This window comes from Hemitrygon akajei, chromosome 2, assembly GCF_048418815.1.
Source record: "Hemitrygon akajei chromosome 2, sHemAka1.3, whole genome shotgun sequence".
Classification (NCBI taxonomy): domain Eukaryota; kingdom Metazoa; phylum Chordata; class Chondrichthyes; order Myliobatiformes; family Dasyatidae; genus Hemitrygon; species Hemitrygon akajei.
The window spans coordinates 207,687,684-207,710,980 of record NC_133125.1 but is presented as its reverse complement, the minus strand read 5'-3'; the positions used below and the strand labels follow the sequence as shown (position 1 = coordinate 207,710,980).

The following is a 23,297-nucleotide window of genomic DNA, read 5'->3' as shown; positions in this document are numbered from 1 at the left end:
GGCCAAATCCTCTGTCATACCACTGTAATTTCCCTTACTCCACTGAAATACTGCTACATCAGCCTTTACATTCTCCCTGTCAAATTCAAGTTGAACTCAACCATACTGTGACCACTGGTTCCTAAACATCCTCTTACCTTAAGTTCCCTAATCGCCTCCAGTTCATTACATAAGAGCCAGTCCAGTATAACTGATCCCCCAGTAAGCTCAATGACAAACTGCTCTAAAAAGCCATCTCTTAGGCATTCACAAACTCACTCTCTTGAACTCCATTACCAACCCGATTTTCCCAATCAACCTGCATGTTAAAATCTCCCATGACTACCAGAACATTGCCCTTTTGACACCGCTTTTCTATTTCCTGTTGTAATCTGTGGTCTACATTCCAGCTTTGTTGGGAGGTCTGTATATAACTGCCATCAACGTCCTTTTACCTTTGCAGTTTCCTAATTCAACTGACAAGTATTCAACATCTTCCGAACCTGTGTCACATTCTTCTACTGATTTGATGCTATTCTTTACCAGTAGAACCACATCATACACTCTGCCTACCCTTCTATCCCTCTGATATAATATGTAACCTTGGACATTCAGCTCCCAACTACGACCATCCTTCAGCCTCAATTCAGTGATAGCTATAACATCATACCTGGCAATTTTGAATCGTGCAACAAGATCATCCACTTTATTTCTTATACTACTGCTTTTATATATAACACGTTGAATACCATATTTGTTGTCCTTTATGATTCTGCATCCCTAATATTTTTATACTCAGCCTGTTGGCTGCAACTAAGTTCCATCACCTGGCTGCCCTTATTAACTTGTTATTATTTAATTATTTATGGTTTTATATTGCTATATTTCTACACTATTCTTGGTTGGTGCAGCTGTAACGAAACCCAATTTCCCTCGGGATCAATAAATCATGTCTGTCTGTCTGTCTGTCTTCCTGACAGTCTGACTGCACGCTATCTTTACACTTTTACTATCTGTCCTATCCTGAGTTCCTTCACTTCAGTTCCCAACCCCCTACCAACTTAGTTTAAATCCTCCCTAACAGCTCTAACAAACCTGCCCGCGAGAATATTGGTCCCCCTTGGGTTCAGGAGCAACCCACCACTTTTGATCAGGTCATACCTCCCCCAGGAGACAACCCAATGATCCAAGAACCTGAAGCCCTGCCCATTGCACCAGCTTCTCAGCCACACATTTGTCTGCCAAATCATCCTGTTTCTACCCTCACTGGCACGTGGCACAGGCAGCAATCCAGAAATTACTACCCGGGAGGTCCTAATTTCTGGATTAGAGAGAGGCAAGAGTGGATATCAGACTGCTGGAAAACAATACTGGATAGGTAGTAATGGGGGACAATGAAAGGATGGACAAACTGAAGAAATATTTTGCATCAGTCTGCATTGTGGAAGAGCCTAGCAGTATGGTGGAAGTTCCAGATGTCAGGGGACATGACGTGTGCGAAGTTGCCATTACTAGACAGAAAGTTCTTGGGAAACTTAAGATCTTAAGGTAGCTAAGTCACCTGGACGAGATAGTGTACATGCCAGAGTTCAGAAAGAGGTGGCTGAAGAGATCATGAAGGCATTAGTAATGATCCTTCAAGAATCACTAAATTCTTCAATGGTTCTGGAAGAATGGAAATTTGCAAATGTCACTCCACTGTTCAAGAAGAGAGAGAGAATAAAGGAAACTCTAGGCCAGTTAGTCTGACCTCAGTGACTGGGAAGATGTTGAAGTTGATTATTAAGGAGGAGTTGTCAGGGTACTTGGAGGCACATGATAAAATAGGCCATAGTCAGCATGGTTTCCTCAAGGGAAAATCTTGCCTGACAAATCTGTTGGAATTCTTTGAAGAAATAACAAGCCAGATAAATAAAGGAGAATCAGTTGATGTTGTGTACCTGGATTTTCAGAAGGAGCCACACATGAGGCTACTTAACAAGCTACAAGCCCATTGTATTACAGGAAAGATCCTAGCATGGACAAAGCCGTGGCTGATTGGCAGGAGGCAAAGAGTGGGAATAAAGGGAGCGTTTACTGGCTGGCTGCCAGTGGCCAGTGGTGTTCCACAGGGGTCTGTGTTGGGACTGATACTTTTTACATTGTATGTCAATGATTTGGATGATAGAATTAATGGCTTTGTTGAAAGGTTTGCAGACGATATAAAGATAGGTGGAAGGGCAGATACTTTTTGCGGAAGTAGAGAAGCTACAGAAGGACATACAGTTTTGGAGAATGGGCAAAGAAGTGACGTATTGAATACAGTGTCGGGAAGTGTATGGTCATGCACTTTGGTAGAAGAAATGTAAGGCTTGACTATTTTCTAAATGGAGAGAAAATATTTTTTTAAAAAACTGAGGTACAAAGGGACTTGGGAGTCCTTGTGCAGGATTCTGTAAATGTTAATTTGCAGATTGAGTCTGTGGTGAGGAAGATAAATGTGATTTTAGGATTCATTTCAAGAAGACTAGAACATAAATGCAAGGATGTAATGTTGAAACGTTATTAAGCACCGGTCAGGCCTCATTTGGAGTATTGTGAGCAGGTTTGGACCCTTTATCTTAGAAGGGATGAGCTGAAACTGGAGAAAGTTCAAATGAGATTCATGAAAATGATTCCAGGGTTGAATGGCTTGTCATATGAAGACCATTTGATGGCTCTGCATCTGTATTCACTGGAACTCAGAAGGATGAGGGTGATCTCATTGAAACCTGGTGAATGGTGAAAGACTTGGATAGAGTGGATATGGAGAGAATGTTTCCTATGGTGGGAGAGTCTAAGACCAGACAACACAGTCTCAAAATGGGGAAGCATTCTTTTAGGACGGAGATGTGTAGTAAGTTCTTTAGCCAGACAGTGGTCAATCTGTGGAATTCTTTGCCACAAGCTGATGTGGAGGCCAAGTCTTTATGTATATTTAAGGCAGAGGTTGATAGATTCTTGATTGGTCAGGGCATGAAGGGATATGAGGAGATGGTAGGAGATTGGGTCCAAGAGGAAAAGGACGGGTTGCACTTGAATCCCAGTGGGACCAATATCCTGGTGGGCAGGTTTGATAGAGCTGTTGGGGAGGGTTTAAACCAGTTTGGCGGGGGGGGGGGTGGTGGGAATCAGAATGTGAGTGCAGGGATTAAGGTAGAAGGACAGGCATGATGCTAAGAGTTCTGAGTTGATGAGGAAGGACAGGCAGGGGACAGAACATAATTGTAGTCAATTAAAGGGGTTGAAATGTGTCTATTTCAATGCTAGGAGTATTAGGAACAAGGAGGATGAACTTAGAGCATGGATTAGTACGTGGAACTACAATGTTGTGGCCATTACTGAAACTTGGTTGGAGGAAGGGCAGGATTAGATGATGCAGGTCCTGGGGTTCAGGTGTTTTAAAAGGAATAGGATGGGAGGTAGAAAAGGGGGGGAGGGAGTGGCATTGCTGGTCAGGGATAGTATCACGGCTATAGAAAGGGAGGACACTGCAGAAGGAGTGTCCATGGAGTCAGTCTGGGTGGAAGTCAGAAATACGAAGGGATCAATCATTGTGCTGGGAGTAGTCTTTAGGCCCCCAAATAGCCCACGGGACACCGAGGAGCAGATAAGCAGGCAGATTTTAGAATGTTGCAGGAAATATAGGGTAGTAGTTATGGGTGACTTCAACTTCCCTCATATTGACTGGCACCTCCTGAGTGCAAGGGGGATAGATGGGGCAGAATTTGTCAGGTGTGTTCAAGAAGGATTCCTGACACAGTATGTGGACCAGCTGATGAGAGGAGAGGCTATACTGGATCTAGTTCTGGGTAATGAACCTGGTCAGGTGACAGACCTCTTAGTGGGGGAGCATTTTGGTGAGAGTGACCACAACCCCATTAGCTTCAGCATAGCTATGGAAAGGGATCAAGTCAGACGAAATGGTGAAGTGCTTAACTGGGGAAGGGCTAACTTTGAAGGGATGAGGCAGGAACTAGCGAGAGTAAATTGGAAACAGATGATCAAAGGGGAAAGCACAGAAGTAATGTGAGAGAAGTTTAGAGACCACTTGAGCTGGGTTCAGGATAGGTTTGTCCCACTGAGGCAAGGAAGAAATGGTAGGAAAAGGGAACCATGGCCGCCAAAACATGTGAGGCAACCTGTCAAGAGGAAAAAGGAAGCATATGTTAGATATAAGAAGCAGAAAGTAGGAGGGGCTTATGAGAAATATAGGGTAGCCAGGAAGGAGCTAAAGAAAGGAGAGCTCGAAAGGGGCATGAGAAGGCCTTGGCATGTAGGATTAAGGAGAACCCCAAGGCGTTCTATGCGTATGTGAAGAATAGGAGGATGACGAGAACGAAGGTGGGACCGCTAAAGCATAAAGAAGGCAACATGTGCCTGGAGGCGGAGGAGGCTGGGGAGGCCCTAAATTAATACTTCGCTTCAGTATTCACAAGTGAAAAGGATCTTGATCAGGATGAGGTCGAAGTAGAGCAGGACTGTGTGCTGGACAATGTGGAGATTAAGGAAGAAGAAGTGCTGGATCTTCTTAAAAACATTAAGATTGATAAATCCCCAGGGCTGGATATGATACACCCCAGGTTGTTGTGGGAATTGAGAGAAGAGATCGCAGGAGCATTAGCTACGATCTTTGAATCCTCTTTGGCTGCAGGGGAAGTGCCGGAGGACTGGAGAATGGCAAATGTAGTTCCCTTGTTTAAAAAAAGGTAATAGGGAGAAACCTGGGAACTATAGACTGGTGAGTCTTATGTCGGTGGTCTGCAAACTACTGGAAAAAAATCTTAAGGATAGGATCTATGAACATTTGGAGAAGTACAGTCTACTCATGGATAGTCAACATGGCCTTGTGAAGGGAAGATCGTGCCTCACGAGCCTGATTGAGTTTTTTGAAGAGGTAACAAAAGAAACTGATGAGGGAAGGGCAGTGGATGTGGTCTACATGGACTTTAGCAAAGCATTTGACAAGGTCCCTCATGAGAGACTCATCCAGAAAGTCATGAGGCATGGGATAAGTGGAACCTTGGCTGGATAAAAAAATTGGCTTAAAGGAAGAAAACAGAGGGTAGTTGTGGAAGGAAAGTAATCTGCCTGGAGGTCGGTGACTAGTGGAGTGCCGCAGGGATCTGTCCTGGGACCCCTGCTAATTGTGATTTTTATAAATGACCTGGATGTAGAGGTGGAAGAATGGTGAGTAAGTTTGCAGATGATACTAAGATTGGAGGATTTGTGGGTGGAGCTGTAGGTTGTCGAAGGTTACAAGAAGATATAGACAGGCTGCAGAGTTGGGCAGAAAAATGGCAGATGGAGTTCAATCCGGACAAGTGTGAGGTGATGCATTTTGGAAGGACAAACCAGAAGACTGTGTACAGGATTAATGGTCAGTTACTTAAGAGTGCGGATGAACAAAGGGACCTTGGGGTTCAAATCCATACATCCCTCAAGGTTGCTGCACAGGTTGATAGGGTAGTTAAGAAGGCCTATGGGATACTAGGCTTCATTTACAGGGGGACTGAGTTCAAGAGTAGAGAGGTCATGTTGCAACTCTACAAATCTCTGGTGAGACCACACTTAGAGTATTGTGTTCAATTCTGGTCACCTCACTATAGGAAGGATGTGGAAGCTATGGAGAGGATGCAGAGGAGATTTACCTGGTTTGGAGAACAAGTCATCTGAAGCAAGGTTAGCAGAGCTGGGACTTTTCTCTTTGGAGCGTAGAAGAATGAGAGGGACTTGATAGAGGTCTACAAGATTATGAGAGGCATAGATAGGGTGGATAGTCATTACCTGTTTCCCAGGGCACCAATAGCAAACACCAGAGGGCATATGTACAAAGTTAAGGGAGGGAAGTTTAGGGGAGACATCAGGGGTAAGTTTTTTTTACACAGAGTAAACATTGAGTGCCTGGAATGACTTGCCAGGGATGGTGGTGGAGGCTAAAACATTAGGGGTATTTAATAGCCTCTTTGACAGGCACATGGATGAAAGGAACGCAGTAGTGTGGGTTTAGTACTTTCTTTTTTAAGGATTATATGGGTTGGCACAACATGGAGGGCTGAAGGGCCTGTACTGTGCCGTAGTGTTCTATGGTTCCATGGATGAAATGGTGGAGCAGACTCAATGGGCAAAATGGCCCAATTCTCCTCCTATATATTAGTCTTATGGTTTTTAGTATAATTAAAATATTTTCAAATAAATTTAGACAGGTACACGGATAGGAAATGGTTAGAGAGATATGGGACAAACACACGGTGATGGGACTTACTCAAGATGACATCTTCGCCCGGATGGATGAGTTGGGCCATGGGTTCAACACCTACCAAACCCCTTCCCAGATCATCCTTCTGAGGAATCTCACCCTGGAGTCTGTCTGAGAACTGATGGTGTGACGTCAGTTCAGTGCCACAGAAACAGGCAGATTGGATAAAGGTGGCAGATTTCATTCTTAAATGTAAATTTGTGTCTGTGTCTCTGACTGTCTTTATCTCTGTTCACGTGTGTGTGTGTGTGTGTGTGTGTGTGTGTGTGTGTGTGTGTGTGTGTGTGTGTGTGTGTGTGTGTGTGTGTGTGTGTGTGTGTGTGTGTAACTAACAATGTGCAATGTTGAGGCTCTGACTACACTCTATCAATCGTCCTTGTGAATGTGTGTGAGGGAGATTTGCCAGACCAGTTATGCTGTGTCCACCAGTGTTAATGCTGGTTGGTGTGTCCGGGCTCAGTCTCAATGTGGGGGTTTGATCACAACAGTGAGACTGGCGAGTCCAGCAGGGGGCAGAGCTGAGTCAATCAGACTGCGGTCACGGACAGGTCAGACAGGGTGAGTGGCTCGAAGGACTGGTGTATTTTTCTGACAATCCCTGTCACCACAGTGATGCCAGATTTTATCCACTTTTATCCCTTGAGGAGGGAGTGCAGAAAATCCGAATGAAAGTAGAAGTGTAATAAGCATCAAATTTCCTTTGAAATTTTGAGAAACAATCTTCATAAATATCAGGAAGCAGTTAAAGCTGCGAGACCAAAATACTTTTCTGACCTAATTTCTAATAATTCTCATAATCTCAAGGTCTTATTCAGTACCATAAATTCTGTTATCTGTCCCGCCCTTGGTATCAGCTTAGAGGTGTCCCCGCTAAGTGCGAAGAATTTTAAAAATTCTTCATGAGCAAAGTTGAGGACATTAGAACGAACATTCCCCATCCCTCACCCATGATCTAGCTGTCTCACTGGTTTGTTCATCTAAACTGGACTGTTTTCAACCCATCACACTGCCCTTCCTTACAAAGATTGTGTCCACCGTGAAACCTGCATCCTGCCCCCTTGACATTGTCCCCTCTGCCCTCCTGAATGTTGTCTTTGACATATCCGGTCCCAGCATCCTCTCTATTATCAACAGCTTTGGCCACTGGTACTGATCCAACCTGCTTCAAGTGCGCTGTGGTCCAGCCCCTCCTGGAAAAAAAGACAACTTAGACCCTACCTTACCTAGTAACTACAGACCTATTTCTAAACTTCCATTCCTGTCAAAGGTTCTTGAAAAGGTTATTCTCAGTCAATTGCTGCACAACCTACACCAAAACAACATCTTCGAAAGATTTCAGTCAGGTTTTAAGGCTTATCATATCAGAGTCTGCCCTGCTGAAAGTGTACAGTGACCTGCTCCTCACTATCGACTCAGCTGACTCTGCCATTCTAATTCTTCTTGACCTCAGCGCAGCGTTCGATACTGTGGATCACGCCATTTTAATAGACCGTCTCCAGTACGGGGTTGGTGTTGATGGCACTGCCTTGAACTGGTTTACATCCTACCTCAAAAATAGAAGCTTCTCCGTCAACATAGGCAAATTTTCCTCTTCTCCAGCTAGTCTCTCCTGTGGGGTCCCTCAAAGTTCCATCCTAGGTCCCACTCTTTTCTCTCTCTCTCTCTCTCTCTCTCTCTCTCTCTCTCTCTATATATATATATATATATATATATATATGCTTCCCCTTGGCCAAATCATTCAGAAATACAGCATTTCTTTCCACTGTTATACTGATGACACACAGCTTTATCTCCCCCTGAAACCAAACGTCCAGTCAAATAGACAATAGACAATAGGTGCAGGAGTAGGCCATTTGGCCCTTCGAGCCAGCACCATCATTCACTGTGATCATGGCTGATCATCCACAATCAGTACCCCATTCCTGCCTTCTCCCCATATCCCTTGAGTCTGCTATCTTTAAGAGCTCTATCCAACTCTTTCTTGAAAGCATCCAGAGAATTGGCCTCCACTGCCTTCTAACCCCTTATTCTACTTCCAGGTCACTCAGGTCAGCTGACTTGGAGCTTCTGGCTGTCCCGCGATTTACATTTAAACTCAGGGGCAACCACGCCTTTGCTATTGCAGCCCCTAGACTGTGGAACAACATTCCCCTCCCTATTAGATCTGCCCCCTCCATCGACTCTTTTAAATCCAGGCTCAAATCCTACACATTCACCAGCATTTGAATCCTCCTGATTTGGCTAATTTTTGGCTTGTGCCTAGGCCCTTATGTTTCTTTTGTGCCTATAAGCTGTTTTCCTTGTTGTTTTATGTCTGTGTTTCTTGTATTTGTGATTTTAGCTAGTTGCTCTGGTCTATACAGCACTTTGGTCAACGTGGGTTGTTTTTCAATGTGCTATATAAATAAACTTGACTTGACTTAATGTCATTCATTGAATGTTAATTCCAGAGCTACTGTGTTCAGATTCAAACTCATGCATGGGCGTATTTGTCCAGTGCGAATGGGATCAGGATGCAGTGCTTCACATAACAGTGCTGTGTATGGGTTGTATGTTGCCCCCTGTGTTGGTCTGTTCAGGGATTTGACATCTCCAGCTGACCATGTGACTGTGATGCATCCCAACAGGTGGGGTTGGTGCCAGAATAAACTTCAATTCCAATGACCCGATTAGTGGCAGGAGCAGGGCACAGTGACGAGGTTCCTCGTAGGTTTGCGACGCTTGTTTAAAAGTACAGAAGGGACAAACGGAGCGGCCATTGTTGGGATTCGGTCAGTGGTGAGAGTAGGAGTGTCAAGCTTCGGCTCGAAGGAGGCTTCAGCTCTAAAGAGGCGTTGGCTCTGGGTAAGCTTCTGTTAAACTTCCCTTTCTTTCTCTTACTGCACCTAGTGTAGTAAATGGCTGTTGTGTCTTCTTCATGCCGGATGTTGGGGTCCTGGGTGACCCAGAGTCTCCCAGTGAACACCATCTGTGTGAAGTGCATCTGGCTCCAGCTCCCTGAAGACCATATTCAAGCACAAGACCCTAAGACATTGGAGCAGAATTAGGCCATCTGGCCCATCGAGTCTGCTCTGCCATTCAATGATGAATGATTGTTTTGTTTCTCCTCCTCAACCCCAGTTCCCAGCCTTCTCCCCGTAACCTTTGATGCCATGTCCAATCAAGAATCTATCAATCTCTGCCTTAAATACACCCAAAGACCTGGCCTCCACAGCTGCATGTGGCAACAAATTCCACAAATTCACCACCCTCTGGTGAAAGAAATTTCTCTGCATCTCTATTTTGAAAGGGCGCCCCTCTATCCTGAGGCTGTGCCCTCTTATCCTAGACTCCCCCATTCCACATCTACTCTGTCTAGGTCTTTCAACATACGAAAGGTTCAATGAGACTTACCCTCACCTTTCTGAATTCCAGCGAGTACAGATTCAAAGCCATCAAACGTTACTAGTATGATAACCCTTTCATTCCTGGAATCATTGTTGTGAACCTCCTCTGGATCCTCTCCAATGGCAGCATATCTTTTCTAAGATGAGGGGCCCAAAACTGTTCACAATACTCAAGGTGAGGCCTCACCAGTGTCTTATAAATCCTCAGCATCACATCCATGCTCTTGTATTCTAGATCTTTCGAAATGAATGCTAACATTGCATTTGCCTTCCTCACCACCGGCTCTACCTGCAAGTTAACCTTGAGGGTGTTCTGCACAATGATTGTCAAGTCCTTGGGGATGTTGGGGATCTGGAGCAGCAGCTGGATGACCTTTGGATTGTAGAGGAGAGTGAGAAGATCATTGATCAGAGTTACAGGGAAGTAGTCACCCCAAAGCTGCAGGAGGCGAGTAGCTGGGTGACTGTCGGAGAAATGGAAATGTGAATAGGCAGTGAGCGCAGTGAAAAGAGGTCCTGAAAAGAGAATTTAGAGAGCTAGGAAGAAAGCTGAGAAGCAGGACCTCCCAGGAAGGAATTTCTCGATTGCTGCATGTGCCACACATCAGTGAGGGTAGAAACAGGATGATTTAACAAATTCTGGAGGAACTCAGCAGGCCAGGCAGCATCTATGCAAAAAAGTACAGTCAACGTTTCGGGCCAAATCCCTTCAGCAGGACTGGAGAAAAAAAAACTGAGGAGTAGATTTGGAAGGTGTGGGAAGGAGAGAGAGAGAAACACCAGGCGATAGGTGAAACTTGGCAGGGGAGGGATGAAGCAAAGAGGTAGAAGGTTGATTGGTGAAAGAGACAGAGGCCGTGGAAGAAATAAGGCTGGGGAGATGGGGGGCGGGAGGGAGCAACAGAGGGAGGCAGTGGGCAGGCAAGGAGATACCATGGGAGAGGGAAAAGGGATGGGAAATGATGAAGAGTGGGGGTGAGGGTGGAGGCATTACTGGAAGTTTTAGAAATCGATGTTCATGCCATCAGGTTGGAGGCTACCCAAATGGAATATAAGATGATGTTCCTCCGACATAAGTGTGGCCTTATCCCGACAGTGGAGGAGGCCATGGACAGACATATCGGAATGGGAAGTGGAATTAAAATGGGTTCACTGCTCGTTCTGGTGGACGGAGCGCAGATGCTCAGAGAAGTGGTCTCCCAGTTACCTGGAGTGTCATCTCACCTGGGAGGACTGTCTGGGGCCCTGAATGGTAGTGAGGGTGGAGGTGTAGCACTTGTTCTTCTCGCAAGGATAAGAGCCAGGAGGGAATCCAGTGGAGAGGGGTGAGTGGACAAGGGAATCATGTAAGGAGCGATCCCTGTGGAAAACAGAAAGAGGGAGTGGGGAGGGAAAGATGTGTTTGGTGGTGGGATCCAGTTGGGCATGGCGGAAGTTTCAGAAACTTAAGTGCTGGACGCGAAGGCAGTTGGGGTGGTAGGTGAGGACAAGAGGAACCCTATCCTTGGTAGCGTGGTCGGAGGATGGGGTAAGAGCAGACATGCTTGAAATGGAAGAGATAAATTTGAAGGCAGCATTGATAGTGGAGGAAGGGAAGCCCCTTTCTTTGGAAAAGGAGGACATCACCTTTGTTCTGGAATGAAAAGCCTTATCCTGAGTGCAGATGCGGCAAAGACGGAGGAACTGAGAGAAGGAGATGGCGTTTTTAAAAGGAGCAGGGTGGGATGAGGTATAGTCCAGCTGGCTGTGAGAGTCCATTGATTTATAATAGACATCGGTGGGTAAGCTGTCTCCAGAGATAGAGACAGTGAGTTCGAAAAACAGAAAGGAAGTGTTGGAAATGGACCAGGTGAATTTGAGGGGAGGGTGGAAGTTGGAGGCAAAGTGGATGAAATTGACAAGTTCAGCATAGGTGCAGGAAGCAGCACCAATACAGTTGTTGGTGTAGCGTAGGAAATTACGGGGTGGTCACCAGGGTGGGATTGCAACATAGACTCTTCCAGGTAGCCAATAAACAGGCAGGCATGGCTGGGACCCATGTGAGTGCCCATGGCTAACCCTTTTGTTTGAAGGAAGTGGGAGGACTCGAAGGAGAAGTTATTTAGAGTGAGGATGTTCTGCTAGGTGGAGGAGAGTGGTGGTGGAGGGGAATGGATATATCCATCCATGGTTGGGACAGGTGTCCAGAAAAGAACAGAGAGCTCTGAGGCCTTCCTGGTGGGGGATGGGGGTGTATAGGGGCTGGACATCCAGAGTAAAAATAAGATGATGGGGGCCAGGGAACCTGAAAGATCAAGAGTGTGTGAGGTGTCACAGATGTAGGTGGGAAGGGACTGAACCAGGGGAGATAAAACAGAGTCTAGAACTGCAGATATGCGTTCAGTGGGGCAGGAACAAGCTGAAACAATGGGTCTACCTGGACAAGCAGGTTTGTGGATTTTGGGTAGGAGGTAGAAACGGGAAGTGCATGATGTGGGCTGTGAGAGTCTGTTGGTTTATAATAGACATCAGTTCCCTTCCTCCACCATCAACGCTACCCTCAACCGCATCTATTCCATTTCACACATGTCTGCTCTTACCCCAACCTCCCGCCACCCTACCAGGGATAGGGTTCCTCTTGTCCTCACCTACCACCTCACCAGCATCTGCGTCCAGCACATAATTCTTTGAAACTTCCACCACCTCCAACGGGATCCCACCACCAAACACATCCTTCCCTCTCTTCCCCCCCCCCACCCTTTCTGCTTTCCACAGGGATCACTCCCTATGCGACTCCCTTGTCCATCTGTCCCTCCCCATTGATCACCCTCCTGGCACTTAGCCTTGCAAGCAGAAAGGTGTCTCACCCTCCCCTACACCTCCACCCTCACTTATATTCAGAGCCCCAAACAGTCTGTCCAGGTGTGGTGACAATTCACCCGTGAGTCTGTTAGGGTCATGTGTTGCATTCGGTGCTCCCGATGAGACCAGATGTATATTGGGAGACTGCTTCACCAAGCATCTACACTCCGTCTGCTGGAAAAAGCAGGATCTCCCAGTAGCCACCCATTTTAATTTCACTTCCCATTCCGAAATGTCCCTCCATTGGAGGAACAACACCTTATATTCTGTTTGGGTAGCCTCCAACCTGATGGCATGAATATCGATTTCTCAAACTTCCAGTAATGCCTCCACCTCCCCCCCCCTTCACCATTTCCCATCCCCTTTCCCTCTCTCATGTTATCTACTTGCCCACCCATCGCCTCCTTCTGGTGCTCCTCCCCCACCTCTTTCTTCTTATTTCTTCCATGGCCTTCAGTCTCTTTCACCAATTAACTTCCTAGCACTTTGCTTCATCCCTCCATCATGTATCTCCTGGTGTTTCTCTCACTCTTCCCCCCTGCCAAAGGGTTTCAGAATGAAACATCAACTGTACTTTGTTCCATACATTTTACCTGGCCTGCTGAGTTCCTCCAGCATTTTGTTTGTGTTTCTTGGATTTCAAGCATCTGCAGATTTTCCCTTGTTTGTGATTTGCCAATTTAATGCCTGCCTGAGAAGCTGGTGCAGGGGGGCAGGGTCTCAGGTTCTTATATCATTGGGATCTCTTCTGGGGGAGGTATGACCTGTTCAAAAGTAACAGGTTGCACCTGGAACCTAGTGGGACCAATACTCTCGCAGGCAGGTTTGTTAGAGCTGTTGGGGAGGGTTTAAACTAATTTGGCAAGAGGTGGGAACCAGAGTGAAGGGACAGGATAGGAAGTATGGTAAGAAACCAAAGATAGCCTACAGTCAGACTGTCAGGAAGGGCAGGCAGGTGATGGGACTTAGTCTCAAACAACAGGGTATCAGTACTTTAGGAACACAGAATCAAAAAGGGTAGCAAATACAGTACTCAGTGTTATATCTCAATGCATAGAGGATAAGAAATGAGGTGGGTGATCTTGTTGCACTATTACAGATTGTTGGGTATGATGTTGTGGCCATCACTGAATCATGGCTGAAGGATGGTTGTACTGTAGTTAGGAGATGAATGTCCCAGGTTATATCGGATGGATCGTTGTATTGGATGGATAGGAAGGTAGGCAGAGGGAATGGCATGGCTCTGCAGGTGAAGAATGACATAATTTCTAAGGTAAGGGCATGTTCGGCACAGCTTTGTGGGCTGAAGGGCCTGTATTGTGCTGTAGGTTTTCTATGTTTCTAGATCAGTAGAAAGATGTAACATAGGATTGGAAGATGTTGAATCCTTGTGGGTTGAGCCAAGAAACTGCAAGAGTCCCAATAGTAGCTGGGATGTGGACCATAGATTACAACAGGATCTGGAAAAGGAATGTCAAAAGGGTAATGTTATGATAGCCATGGCAGATTTCAACATGCAGGACAATTGGGAAAATCACGTTGGAAATGGATCTCAAGTGAGTGAGTTTGCTGAATGCCTGTGAAATGACTTTTTAGAGGAGTTTGTCGTTGAGCCTACTAGGGGATCAGCGATACTGGATTGGGTGTAATGGAATGACTGGGGGCAAATAGGGTGTTTAAGATAAAAGAACCCTGAGGAGGCAGTGATAGGGAGAAAGTAAAGTCTGACATAGCATTAATATAGTGGAATAAGGGAATTTACAGTGATATGTGAAAGGAGTTGGCCAAAATAATTTGGAAGGAGATGCTGGCAGGAACGACAGCAGAGCAGCAATGGAGTGAGTTTCTGGGAAAAAAAGATGAGAAGGATGGATGTATTTCAAAACCAAAGAAATACTTAATTGGAAAAACAATACAAGGGAAGTCAAACTAATGTAAAAGCAAAGGCCATAAAACAAAGTAAAAATCAGTGGGAAGAAAGGATGGAGAAGCTTTTAAAAACTACAGAGCTCAACTAAAAGAATCATTAGGAGGAAAAAAATGAAATATAAAAGCAAGCTCGCCAACAATATCGAATTGGATAGTAAAAGCTTTTTCAAGTATGTAAAAAATAAAAGAGAGATTAGTGTGGATGTAGGATCACTAGGAAATGAGGCCGGAGAAATAGTAATGGAAGCCAGGGAGGTGGCAGATGAACTAAGTGAGTGCAGTTAATTTTACAAGGGAAAAGCTGCTCAAAAAGCTGAAAGACCAAAGGGTACATAAGTCACCCAGAGCAGATGAACTACACTTGGGGTCTGAAAGAGGTAGTGGTACAGATTGTGGAGGCTTTAGAAGTGATCTTTCAAAAATCACTGGAATCCGGCATGGTGCCAGATGACTGGAAAATTGCAAATGTCACTCGATTCTTTAAAAGAGCATGACAACAGAAAGGAAATTATGACCATTTAGCCTGACCTCAGTGGTTGGGAAGATGTTAGAGTCAATTGTTAAGACTGAGGTTATGGAATACTTGGTGACACAGGACAAGACAGGACAAAGTCAGAATGATTTCCTTCAGGGAAAATCTTGCATGACAAACCTGTTGGAATTCTTTGACAAGATTACACATAGGATAGCTGAAAGGGTTGTTGTATAAATGGGCTTCCAGAAGGCCTTTGACTAGGTGTCACATGAGGCTGCTACCACGTTAAGAGCCCATGATATTACAGGAAAGTTACTGACATGTTTAGAGAGTTGGCTGATTGGTAGGAGGCTGTGATTGGGAATAAAAGGATCATTTTCTAGTTGGCTGCCAGTGACTAGTGGTGTTCCGCAGGGGTCGGTGTTGGGACCACTTCTTTTTATACTGTATATCAATGATTTAGATGATGGGGTAGATGGTTTTGTTGCCAAGTTTGCTGATGATATGAAAATTGGTGGAGGGGAAGGTAGTGTTGAGGAAATGGGTAGGCTGCAGAAGGACTTAGACAGATTAGGAGAATGGGCAAGAAAGAAGCAAATGAAATACCATGTTGGAACATGCATGGTCATGCACTTTGGTAGCAGAAATAAATCTGCAAATTGTATTCAAGCGGGGAAAAACTCCAAGAATCGAAGATGCAATGAGACTTGGGAGTCCTCGTGCAGAACAAACTAAAGGTTAACTTGTTGGTTGAGTCAGTGGTGAGGAAGGCAAATGCAATGTTAGCATTCAATTCAAGAGATCTAGAACACAAGAACAGGGATGTGTTGCTGAGGCTTTATAAGGCACGGGTGAGGCTTCACCTTGAGTATTGGGAACAGTTTTAGGCTCCAGGTCTGAGAAAAGGTGTGATGGCATTGGAGAGGGTTCAAAGGAGGTTCAGAGATGGGCTAAATAGACTAATTCTGCTCCTATGCTTTATTGTATCTAGTTCTGTTCAGCATTATTAGTACAACCATATTTTGTGCCTAATTATAACCATATAACAATTACAGCATGGAGACAGGCCATCTCGGCCCTTCTAGTCCATGCCGAACGCTTACTCTCACTCTAAGTCTTAATAGTAACACTCTAAGAGTGTTACTATAACTTAATTCTATACTTAACACTCTATAACTTAATTGTGTCTCATAAACAAGGACAAAAGAATCTGTATGTTTTACCTCGCTTAACACTGCCAAACACTTCTTCCGAAGCTCTGTTGAGCAAATAGGGATGATCAAATTTTTCAACCAATAGGGCATCATCTGTCACTGACAATGTCTGGGTATCCTCGCTAACCCTGTAAATATTATACAGATGGTTATAAACTGAGTATCAGTGATATTTGAACTATTTTACAAATTGATACAGTGTTTCAGTAATGACCATCTCTTACCTCATCTCCCGACGAGCTTCCTCCTGAAATAAATCAAACACAGATCTCAATTGACTGAGACTGACTGTCGGCATCCCAACAGCAGGAATCTGAGACAAGTTATTACAAGCTGCTGAAAATTCCCACTGAACTCATTCCCACTGACATGAACGTAAAAAGAGGAACATAGAAACATGGGAGAAAGTACAAAGAATATTAATGAGAATTATACCATAACTGAGAGAAGGAACTTACAGGAGAGACTGGACAGGTTGTCTATTTTTATCTGGATACAATGTCCAGGAGGATCAGATGGAGGAATTTAAGATTCTGAATGGATTTGATAGAAAATATTTCTGCTTGTGTGGAGAGCCAAAGATAAAACATCAGTTGGTTGTTAACAAATCCCACAAGAAATGTAGTGAAAAGAATGTGGAACTCACTGCTACAGGAGTGGTTGAAGTGGAACAGCAGAGATTGATTTTAATGGGGAAGCTGGATAAACACATGAGGGACCATGGAGTTGGGGACACTGTTACTGGGTGTGGTGAGTAGGTGGGAGGAGGCTTGTGCACCAGGGAAACTGATAGGAGAGAATGGACTGAAAGTCCTGTCTCTGATGAAAATGGGATATAATCTGATGAAGAATATTTCTGAATAACAAAAGACAGTGCAAAATTCTCCAAAGCAATGAACCTGATACAAACCAGATATAGATGGTAAATCCGATGTGCAGGTCACATTCTGGAATTCAAACTCAGTTCCCACTGATCAACAGAGCGACCCTCACACCCACTGCACCAGACACACTCACAGTCTGTGACTGTAACTGGTTGTTACTCTGAGTATCAGGGGATATTATATGTGGAAATCACAGAAACGATCACCAGTTCAGTGCTCTGATCTGAATAACTCATTCCCAAGAAGGCTGCAGACTGTCCTGTGATGTACAGATGTTGTGGAAGGCCAGTTTGGGGAACCACAACAGTCCAGAACAGTGAAGACATTTGTCCAGTTTAAATCAGTTTACAACTACATATTTGTAAATACCACACTGATTTAAAATACATCATTTTTGTGACTGTGCACTTTTACAGAAACAAACTGAAATCTCTCACCGTGAGGAATGTGACATTTTCTTGTTGATCCATCTGTTCCTGTAACTTTGAGAGTTCCTCCTGAATAGAATTTAAATTCTCTTGAATCTCTTGAAGATTTTTCTTCATTGTATTTAGAATCCTCTCCTCTTCTTCCTTGAGATCTCGGAGTACACGTTGCTCTTTCTCGGTGATAATCCGGCGCAGTTCATCAAACTGGGATGTGATGTGGGACTGAACGCTTTGTGACTGTTCCTGTCAAATGAAAGGAGAGGCTGGTTTATTATTTGGCCCTGATGTATTTCCTTATGATATGGAAGGGTCTATCCAGCCCATTATCATCCAAGAGGACCACAACCTTGCTGTTGGGTTTGGAGGCTTGTGTGCCTCAATGACCCAAAGAACTCTGTTGGCTGGAATGTGGGCTTTATGCTTTGACTCTTGGTGGGGTCACCCATACCAAACAGGTCAAAGGGTAGAGGCCAGAGTAAGAGTGGTCTACTGGTCCTCCAGGTTCATGGGTTCAGCTCAGGGCTAACAATACTGACTGGTAAAACAAAATTTTTACGGAAACAATGAAGAGTCTTTCTACATCTGAGTGCCATGTTATTCCTGAGTCTCCACTCAGGACCCACATGACTGACAGTAGTGAAAACCGAGAAGCAGCTACTGACATGTTCAATGAAGACATGAACACTGCCAGAGATGGAGGACCTTCATTGCTGTCCCAAATGCCAGTGGCATAACAGGCTGACATTACAAAGGAGGCTGCCCAGCTTAAACATGTAAAGCTGAATAAACCTGGGGGTCTGACCCAGTGTCCTGTCTGACATGGTGGGAATCCAGGGAGGAAATTGCTGTGTCCCTGTCTGTGATATTTCAAACACTGAACATGGAACAGTACAGCACAGGAACAGGCCCTTCAGCCAAATCTGTACTGTTCTTCTAATTTTGAGACCGGCCCAGTCAGTGTCATCTCTCTGAGGGCACCACATGAAGGGTAAAGTTTCAAAATGGAATCGGGATGTTCAAGGAATGTTTCCTGACACAATGAGTGGTTTATTCCTGGAATGACGGCCGGGATAGGGAGTGGTAGAAACAGACACAGTCGTGATGTTTAAGAGGTTCAAAGGTTCATTTTATTATCAAAGTTCACAACTCCGAAATTCTTCAGTTCAAACAGGCATTTAAACAGGGAAATGAACAGGCAGGGAATGGAGGGTATGGATCATTTACAGGTAAATGTGATTTGGCTAGAATGTGGGCTTTATGCCCAAACTGTCCCAAACTCCAGTGGCATAACAGGCAGTAAGTAAGTGGTTCCCAGACATTCAATCACATTTCCCTGAAACCCAGTCTTCCTCACCAATGCATTAACTCCCACCTGATTCACACACAAACCCCCTTCAAAGGGTTAATTACAGTAGCCAATTTACTATTCAACCATGAATTGTCGGCTGAAAGAAGGTACTGCTTACTGAGAGAACGTGCAAGCTCCACGCAGACAGCACCAGAGGTTAGGATCGAACCCAGGTTACTGGAGCTGCGATACTCTGCTATTCTGCATTAAAGGGAATAAAACTACACAGCGAATTTGTAAATTCTGCTCAGGAAGCCTCACCCGAACTCCAGAAATCTTCTCTTTCTGCTGCTGCTCTATTTCCTGTAAGTCCGATTTCTTTTTTGTGAGAGAGTCTAAGGAAGATTTAACCCGATCCTGGGAATCAAAGAGTGAATGGATTAGACAAAAAATTGACAATTTTGGATTAGACAAAAAGACGATCGAAAGACGATCGGTTATTTTTACCTTGTACAGTTTAATGGCTTCTTTAACCGGCATGAAGTTGTGAGACTTGTGTTCCCGCGCAGTCGCACAGATCAGGCAGATCAGTTTCTTGTCCGTCTCACAAAACAGCTTCAGTTCTTCCTCATGCTCCGCGCAGTGAAGTATATTTTCCTTCTCTTTCGGATTCAGGTTTAGTTTTCGAGCTTTCTCAGACAGATTTGCCAAGGCCTGACTGGCCCTGAGGGTGCGGTCCGCAATCTCCTCTCTACATTCCGGGCAGGAGTTTCTCTCCTCCCTTTCCCAACACTGTGTGATGCAGGAGCGGCAGAAGTTGTGTCCACACTCCAGTATAACCGGATCGGTGAAGAAATCCAGGCAGATGGAACAAATTACCTCCTCGGTTAAACTCTCGGCCTGTCCTTTCGAAGCCATGTTAACTCCCGGCACTTCCTGGTTCAGGATCCTTTCACCTTCGTGGATCTGCTGAACGCCTGCAGTACCGCGATCACCCTCTAGGGGCACTGCAGTCTCGGGAATGAACAACGTTGCTCCAAGTGTTCTCTGGGCAGGAATCGCGGCAATTTCCACGTCAGGGTGGGATCAGAAACACATTAAAGAGGTCTGAATATAAATGAACCCGGAGCGCGGAGCCTGGTTCAGTGTAAGGCAGATCTGAAAGGGACAATTCCTGAAAAGCGAAACAGACTGTTGGTCTATGTCCCTGCCTGCTCCAGCCCCACTGAACTTGTCCTCATACATTGACTCCATTCTAAACCCTTCAGGTCAATCCCTCCCAACCCACATCCGCGACACTTTTCATGCCCTCAATCTCCTCAGCAATTTTCTATTCCCTGGCACTGACCACCTCATCTTCACCATGGATGTCCAGTTATAACTTCTATCCCCAATCAAGAAGGCCTTACAGCTCTCTGTTTCTTTCTCAATAAAAGAACAAACCAGTTCCCCTCCAGCTGGAAGGGCTGGTGCTCACCCTCACCAATTTTCCTTCCGCTCCTCCCACCTTCTCCAGACTCGAGGGCTATCCACGGGTATCCGCATGAGCCCCAGCAATGCCTGTCGAAGAACAGCCCATGTTCCAGGCCTTCCCCAGTAACGCTCCCCAAATCTTCCTCAGAAACATTAATGACTGCATTGGTGCTGCTTCATGTTGTCCTTGTCAATTTCATCAAATTTAACTTCCACCCTGCACTTGAACTCACTTGGTCCATTACAAACACCTCCCTCCCCTTTGCCCTTCTCTCTGCCTCCATCTCTGGAAACAAACTGTCAACCGACATATTTTATAAACCTATTGATTCCCACAGGTATCTTGGCTATGTCTCTTACCACCGTCTCCTGGAAAAATGCTATTAACTTTTCTAACTTTCTACATTTCCACCGTTTCTGTTCCCAGAATGCATTTTCCCCTTCCAGAACATCGGGTATGTCCTCCTCCGTAAAGAACAGGGTTTCCTTTCCTCCGCTACAGTATTGATATTGCAATTAACTGCATCTCCTCCATTTCCCGAACATCTGTGCTCACCCCATCTTCCCTCTGCCTTAACAGTGATAGAGTTCCTCTTGTCCTAACCTACCAGCACATAAGTGTCCGCATCCAACACATCATCCTCCGAAACCTCCTCCATTTCCAAAGATATTCGACCACCAAACACATCTTTACCTCCCCCCTTCTCTACTTTCTACAGGGATCTCTCCCTCCATGACTCCCTTGTCCATTCACCTTCCCCACTAATCTCACCCCTGCAAGCAGCCAAAGCACCTATTCACCTCCTCCCTCACCTCCATTCAGGGACCCAAAAAGTACTTCCAGGTGAGGCAACACTTCATCTGCTGGGGTCATTTATTTTCTCTGCTGCTCCCAATACAACCTCCTCCACATTGGTGAGACCTGATGTAAATTGGGGACTGCATTGTCAAACACCTCTGCCAAAGATGGAACATTTTAATTCCAATTCTCATTCCCATTATGACCTGTCAGTCCATGGCCTTCTCTTGTGCGAAGGAAAAACACCGTATATTATGTCTGGGTAGCCTTCAACCTGATGGCATGAATTTTATTTCTGCTTCCAGAAAAAAATTCCGTTCCCATCCCCTCTTCATCTATTCCCCACTCTGGCCTCTTACCTTCTAACTGACTATAACCTCCCCCTGCGTTCCCTCCTCCTTCCCTTTCTCTTATGGTCCATTCTTCTCTCGAATCAGATTCCTTCTTCAACCCTTTATCTTTCCAACCTACCTGGCTTTACCTATCACTTTACAGTTAAAAACCGAAGTTTTTTCACCAACAGCTGACGTCACTCAGGTGTGACGTGGCGGCACGAGCAGAGGCCGCCAGACGACAGTTGTGGCTCAGCGCTCGTACTTGTTACACGTGCATTTGCTGTTCGCTGATATTTTATGTTCACTGTTGACTTTGTGTTTAATTTCACTGTACAAATGTCAAAAAGAGCCGCAGAAACCCCTATGGGTAGCAATGAGAAAACGAGAAGGAAGCATCTATCATCATCAATAACGCAGAAAGTGGAGTTATTGCAGAAGCTTGATCGTGGTGTGTCTGTGCGGCGTCTTACTGAATAATATGGTGTCAGAACTACCACTGTATATGATTTAAAGAAAAAAGAAAGACAAGTTACTGAAGTCTAATCGTGACAGTGACGTTCTACATTTATTCCAATAAGTCACTTACCATGTGTTTGATTCGGTTCGTTTGAAGCTGTATATTTTTACGTTTTATTGAATGTTTCTGTTGGAAATAAAATTTTCTTCTTGCCATTATTCCATAAACAATACAATATAACAACTATTTACATAGCGTTTACATTGTACTAGGTATTATAAGTAATCGAGAGATGATTTAAAGTTTACGGGAGGATGTGCGTAGGTCTGGTGCTCTGCAGGGTCCTAAATTCCATCGTTTTCAAACAGGTCAAATAAGGAACTTGAGCATACGTGTTTTTTGGTATCAGCGGGGTTCCCGGAACCAGTAAGGAATATTAGTCCTGAGTGAACCTCCAAACCTGGAGGACAGGTAAACAACTCTTAGTCTGGCCTCTAACCTTTGATGTGTTTGGCATGGTTGACTTTACCAAGAGCCAAAGCATGAAGCCCTGACTCCAGCCAACACAGCTCTCCAGGTCATTGAAGCTGCAAGTCTCCAAACCACGACAAGGTTATGGTCCACTGGGAGGATACGGAGTTACATGTTTCATCAATCTGGATTGAAGTACAGTTCCCTGTTCCCGCGAGGGTGCGTGGCCACACAGTAACTGAAATTCTCCCATGCACATAGCTTTTGTTGTCGTGCAGCTGGGACATGTTTATGAAATGTGGAAGATTTTCTTTGTTGTACTGCATTTCATTACACCCTTCAATTCATAGAAAATCAGTTTTCATTCTAAATATTCATAGTATGCACATTACAAAAAAAAAACATTCATTTCAAGTGCCGCACAGTTTCAGGCCGTGTTCCTGCTCAGAGCAATGGTTGGTCCACAGAGCTGTAACAAAATTAGAGGGAACGTTGGTCCAGCCAATGCAAATGTTTGCTCTTCTCCACCCTCCCACTGGGCAGAGGACAGGAAAGCATGAGAGGACATACCACCAGTTGAAGGAGAGTTTCTATCCCAACCATGATTCCAAATCGCTCTGTTCTGTCACACCCCAGTGCCCGACCGTTCACTGTGTAAGTTCTACCCTAGTTTGTCCTCACAAGGGTTAAGATGGTGCTACTGAAGACGGACGGCAGTTTGCTGGTGGCTCATAAAACAACTAAATACTTTATTAACAATACATATACTGTGGAAAATTGTGGTAAGCTATCTCCGCAAACAATGAAGAGACGAGAAAAGACAAGGCTGACTCAAGGGTTGAGGCGTGCGACTGTGAGGCAAAGTTGGAGTGAGGTCAAGGTGTGGTCAACGCGCAATGGTCAGAGTGAGGTCGAGACATGTTTGAGATGGAGTCAGGGTCAGAGACGAGAAGTCAGAGCAGAGGATATCAGAGCCCATCCGTCAAAACCGAGTGTGAGTTTGAATCGATGAAAGCACTGAGCTGATTTGGAAAGGTTGACAATGGGTCAAAATGTGGAAA

General features: G+C 44.9%; 1 protein-coding gene across 1 annotated transcript in view; it reads right to left on the bottom strand.

The window, feature by feature from the left end:
• LOC140722190 (E3 ubiquitin-protein ligase TRIM39-like) overlaps positions 1–23,297 on the bottom strand; it is a 45,993-nt gene that overhangs the window by 13,096 nt on the left and 9,600 nt on the right. Inside the window, exons 4-8 of the mRNA XM_073036985.1 lie at positions 19,209–19,748; positions 19,023–19,118; positions 17,423–17,656; positions 16,326–16,348; positions 16,111–16,229 (exon numbers count right to left, since the gene is read on the bottom strand). Of these exons, the coding sequence (XP_072893086.1) occupies positions 16,111–16,229; positions 16,326–16,348; positions 17,423–17,656; positions 19,023–19,118; positions 19,209–19,748 (1,012 nt within the window). The remainder of the gene's footprint in view (positions 1–16,110; positions 16,230–16,325; positions 16,349–17,422; positions 17,657–19,022; positions 19,119–19,208; positions 19,749–23,297) is intronic.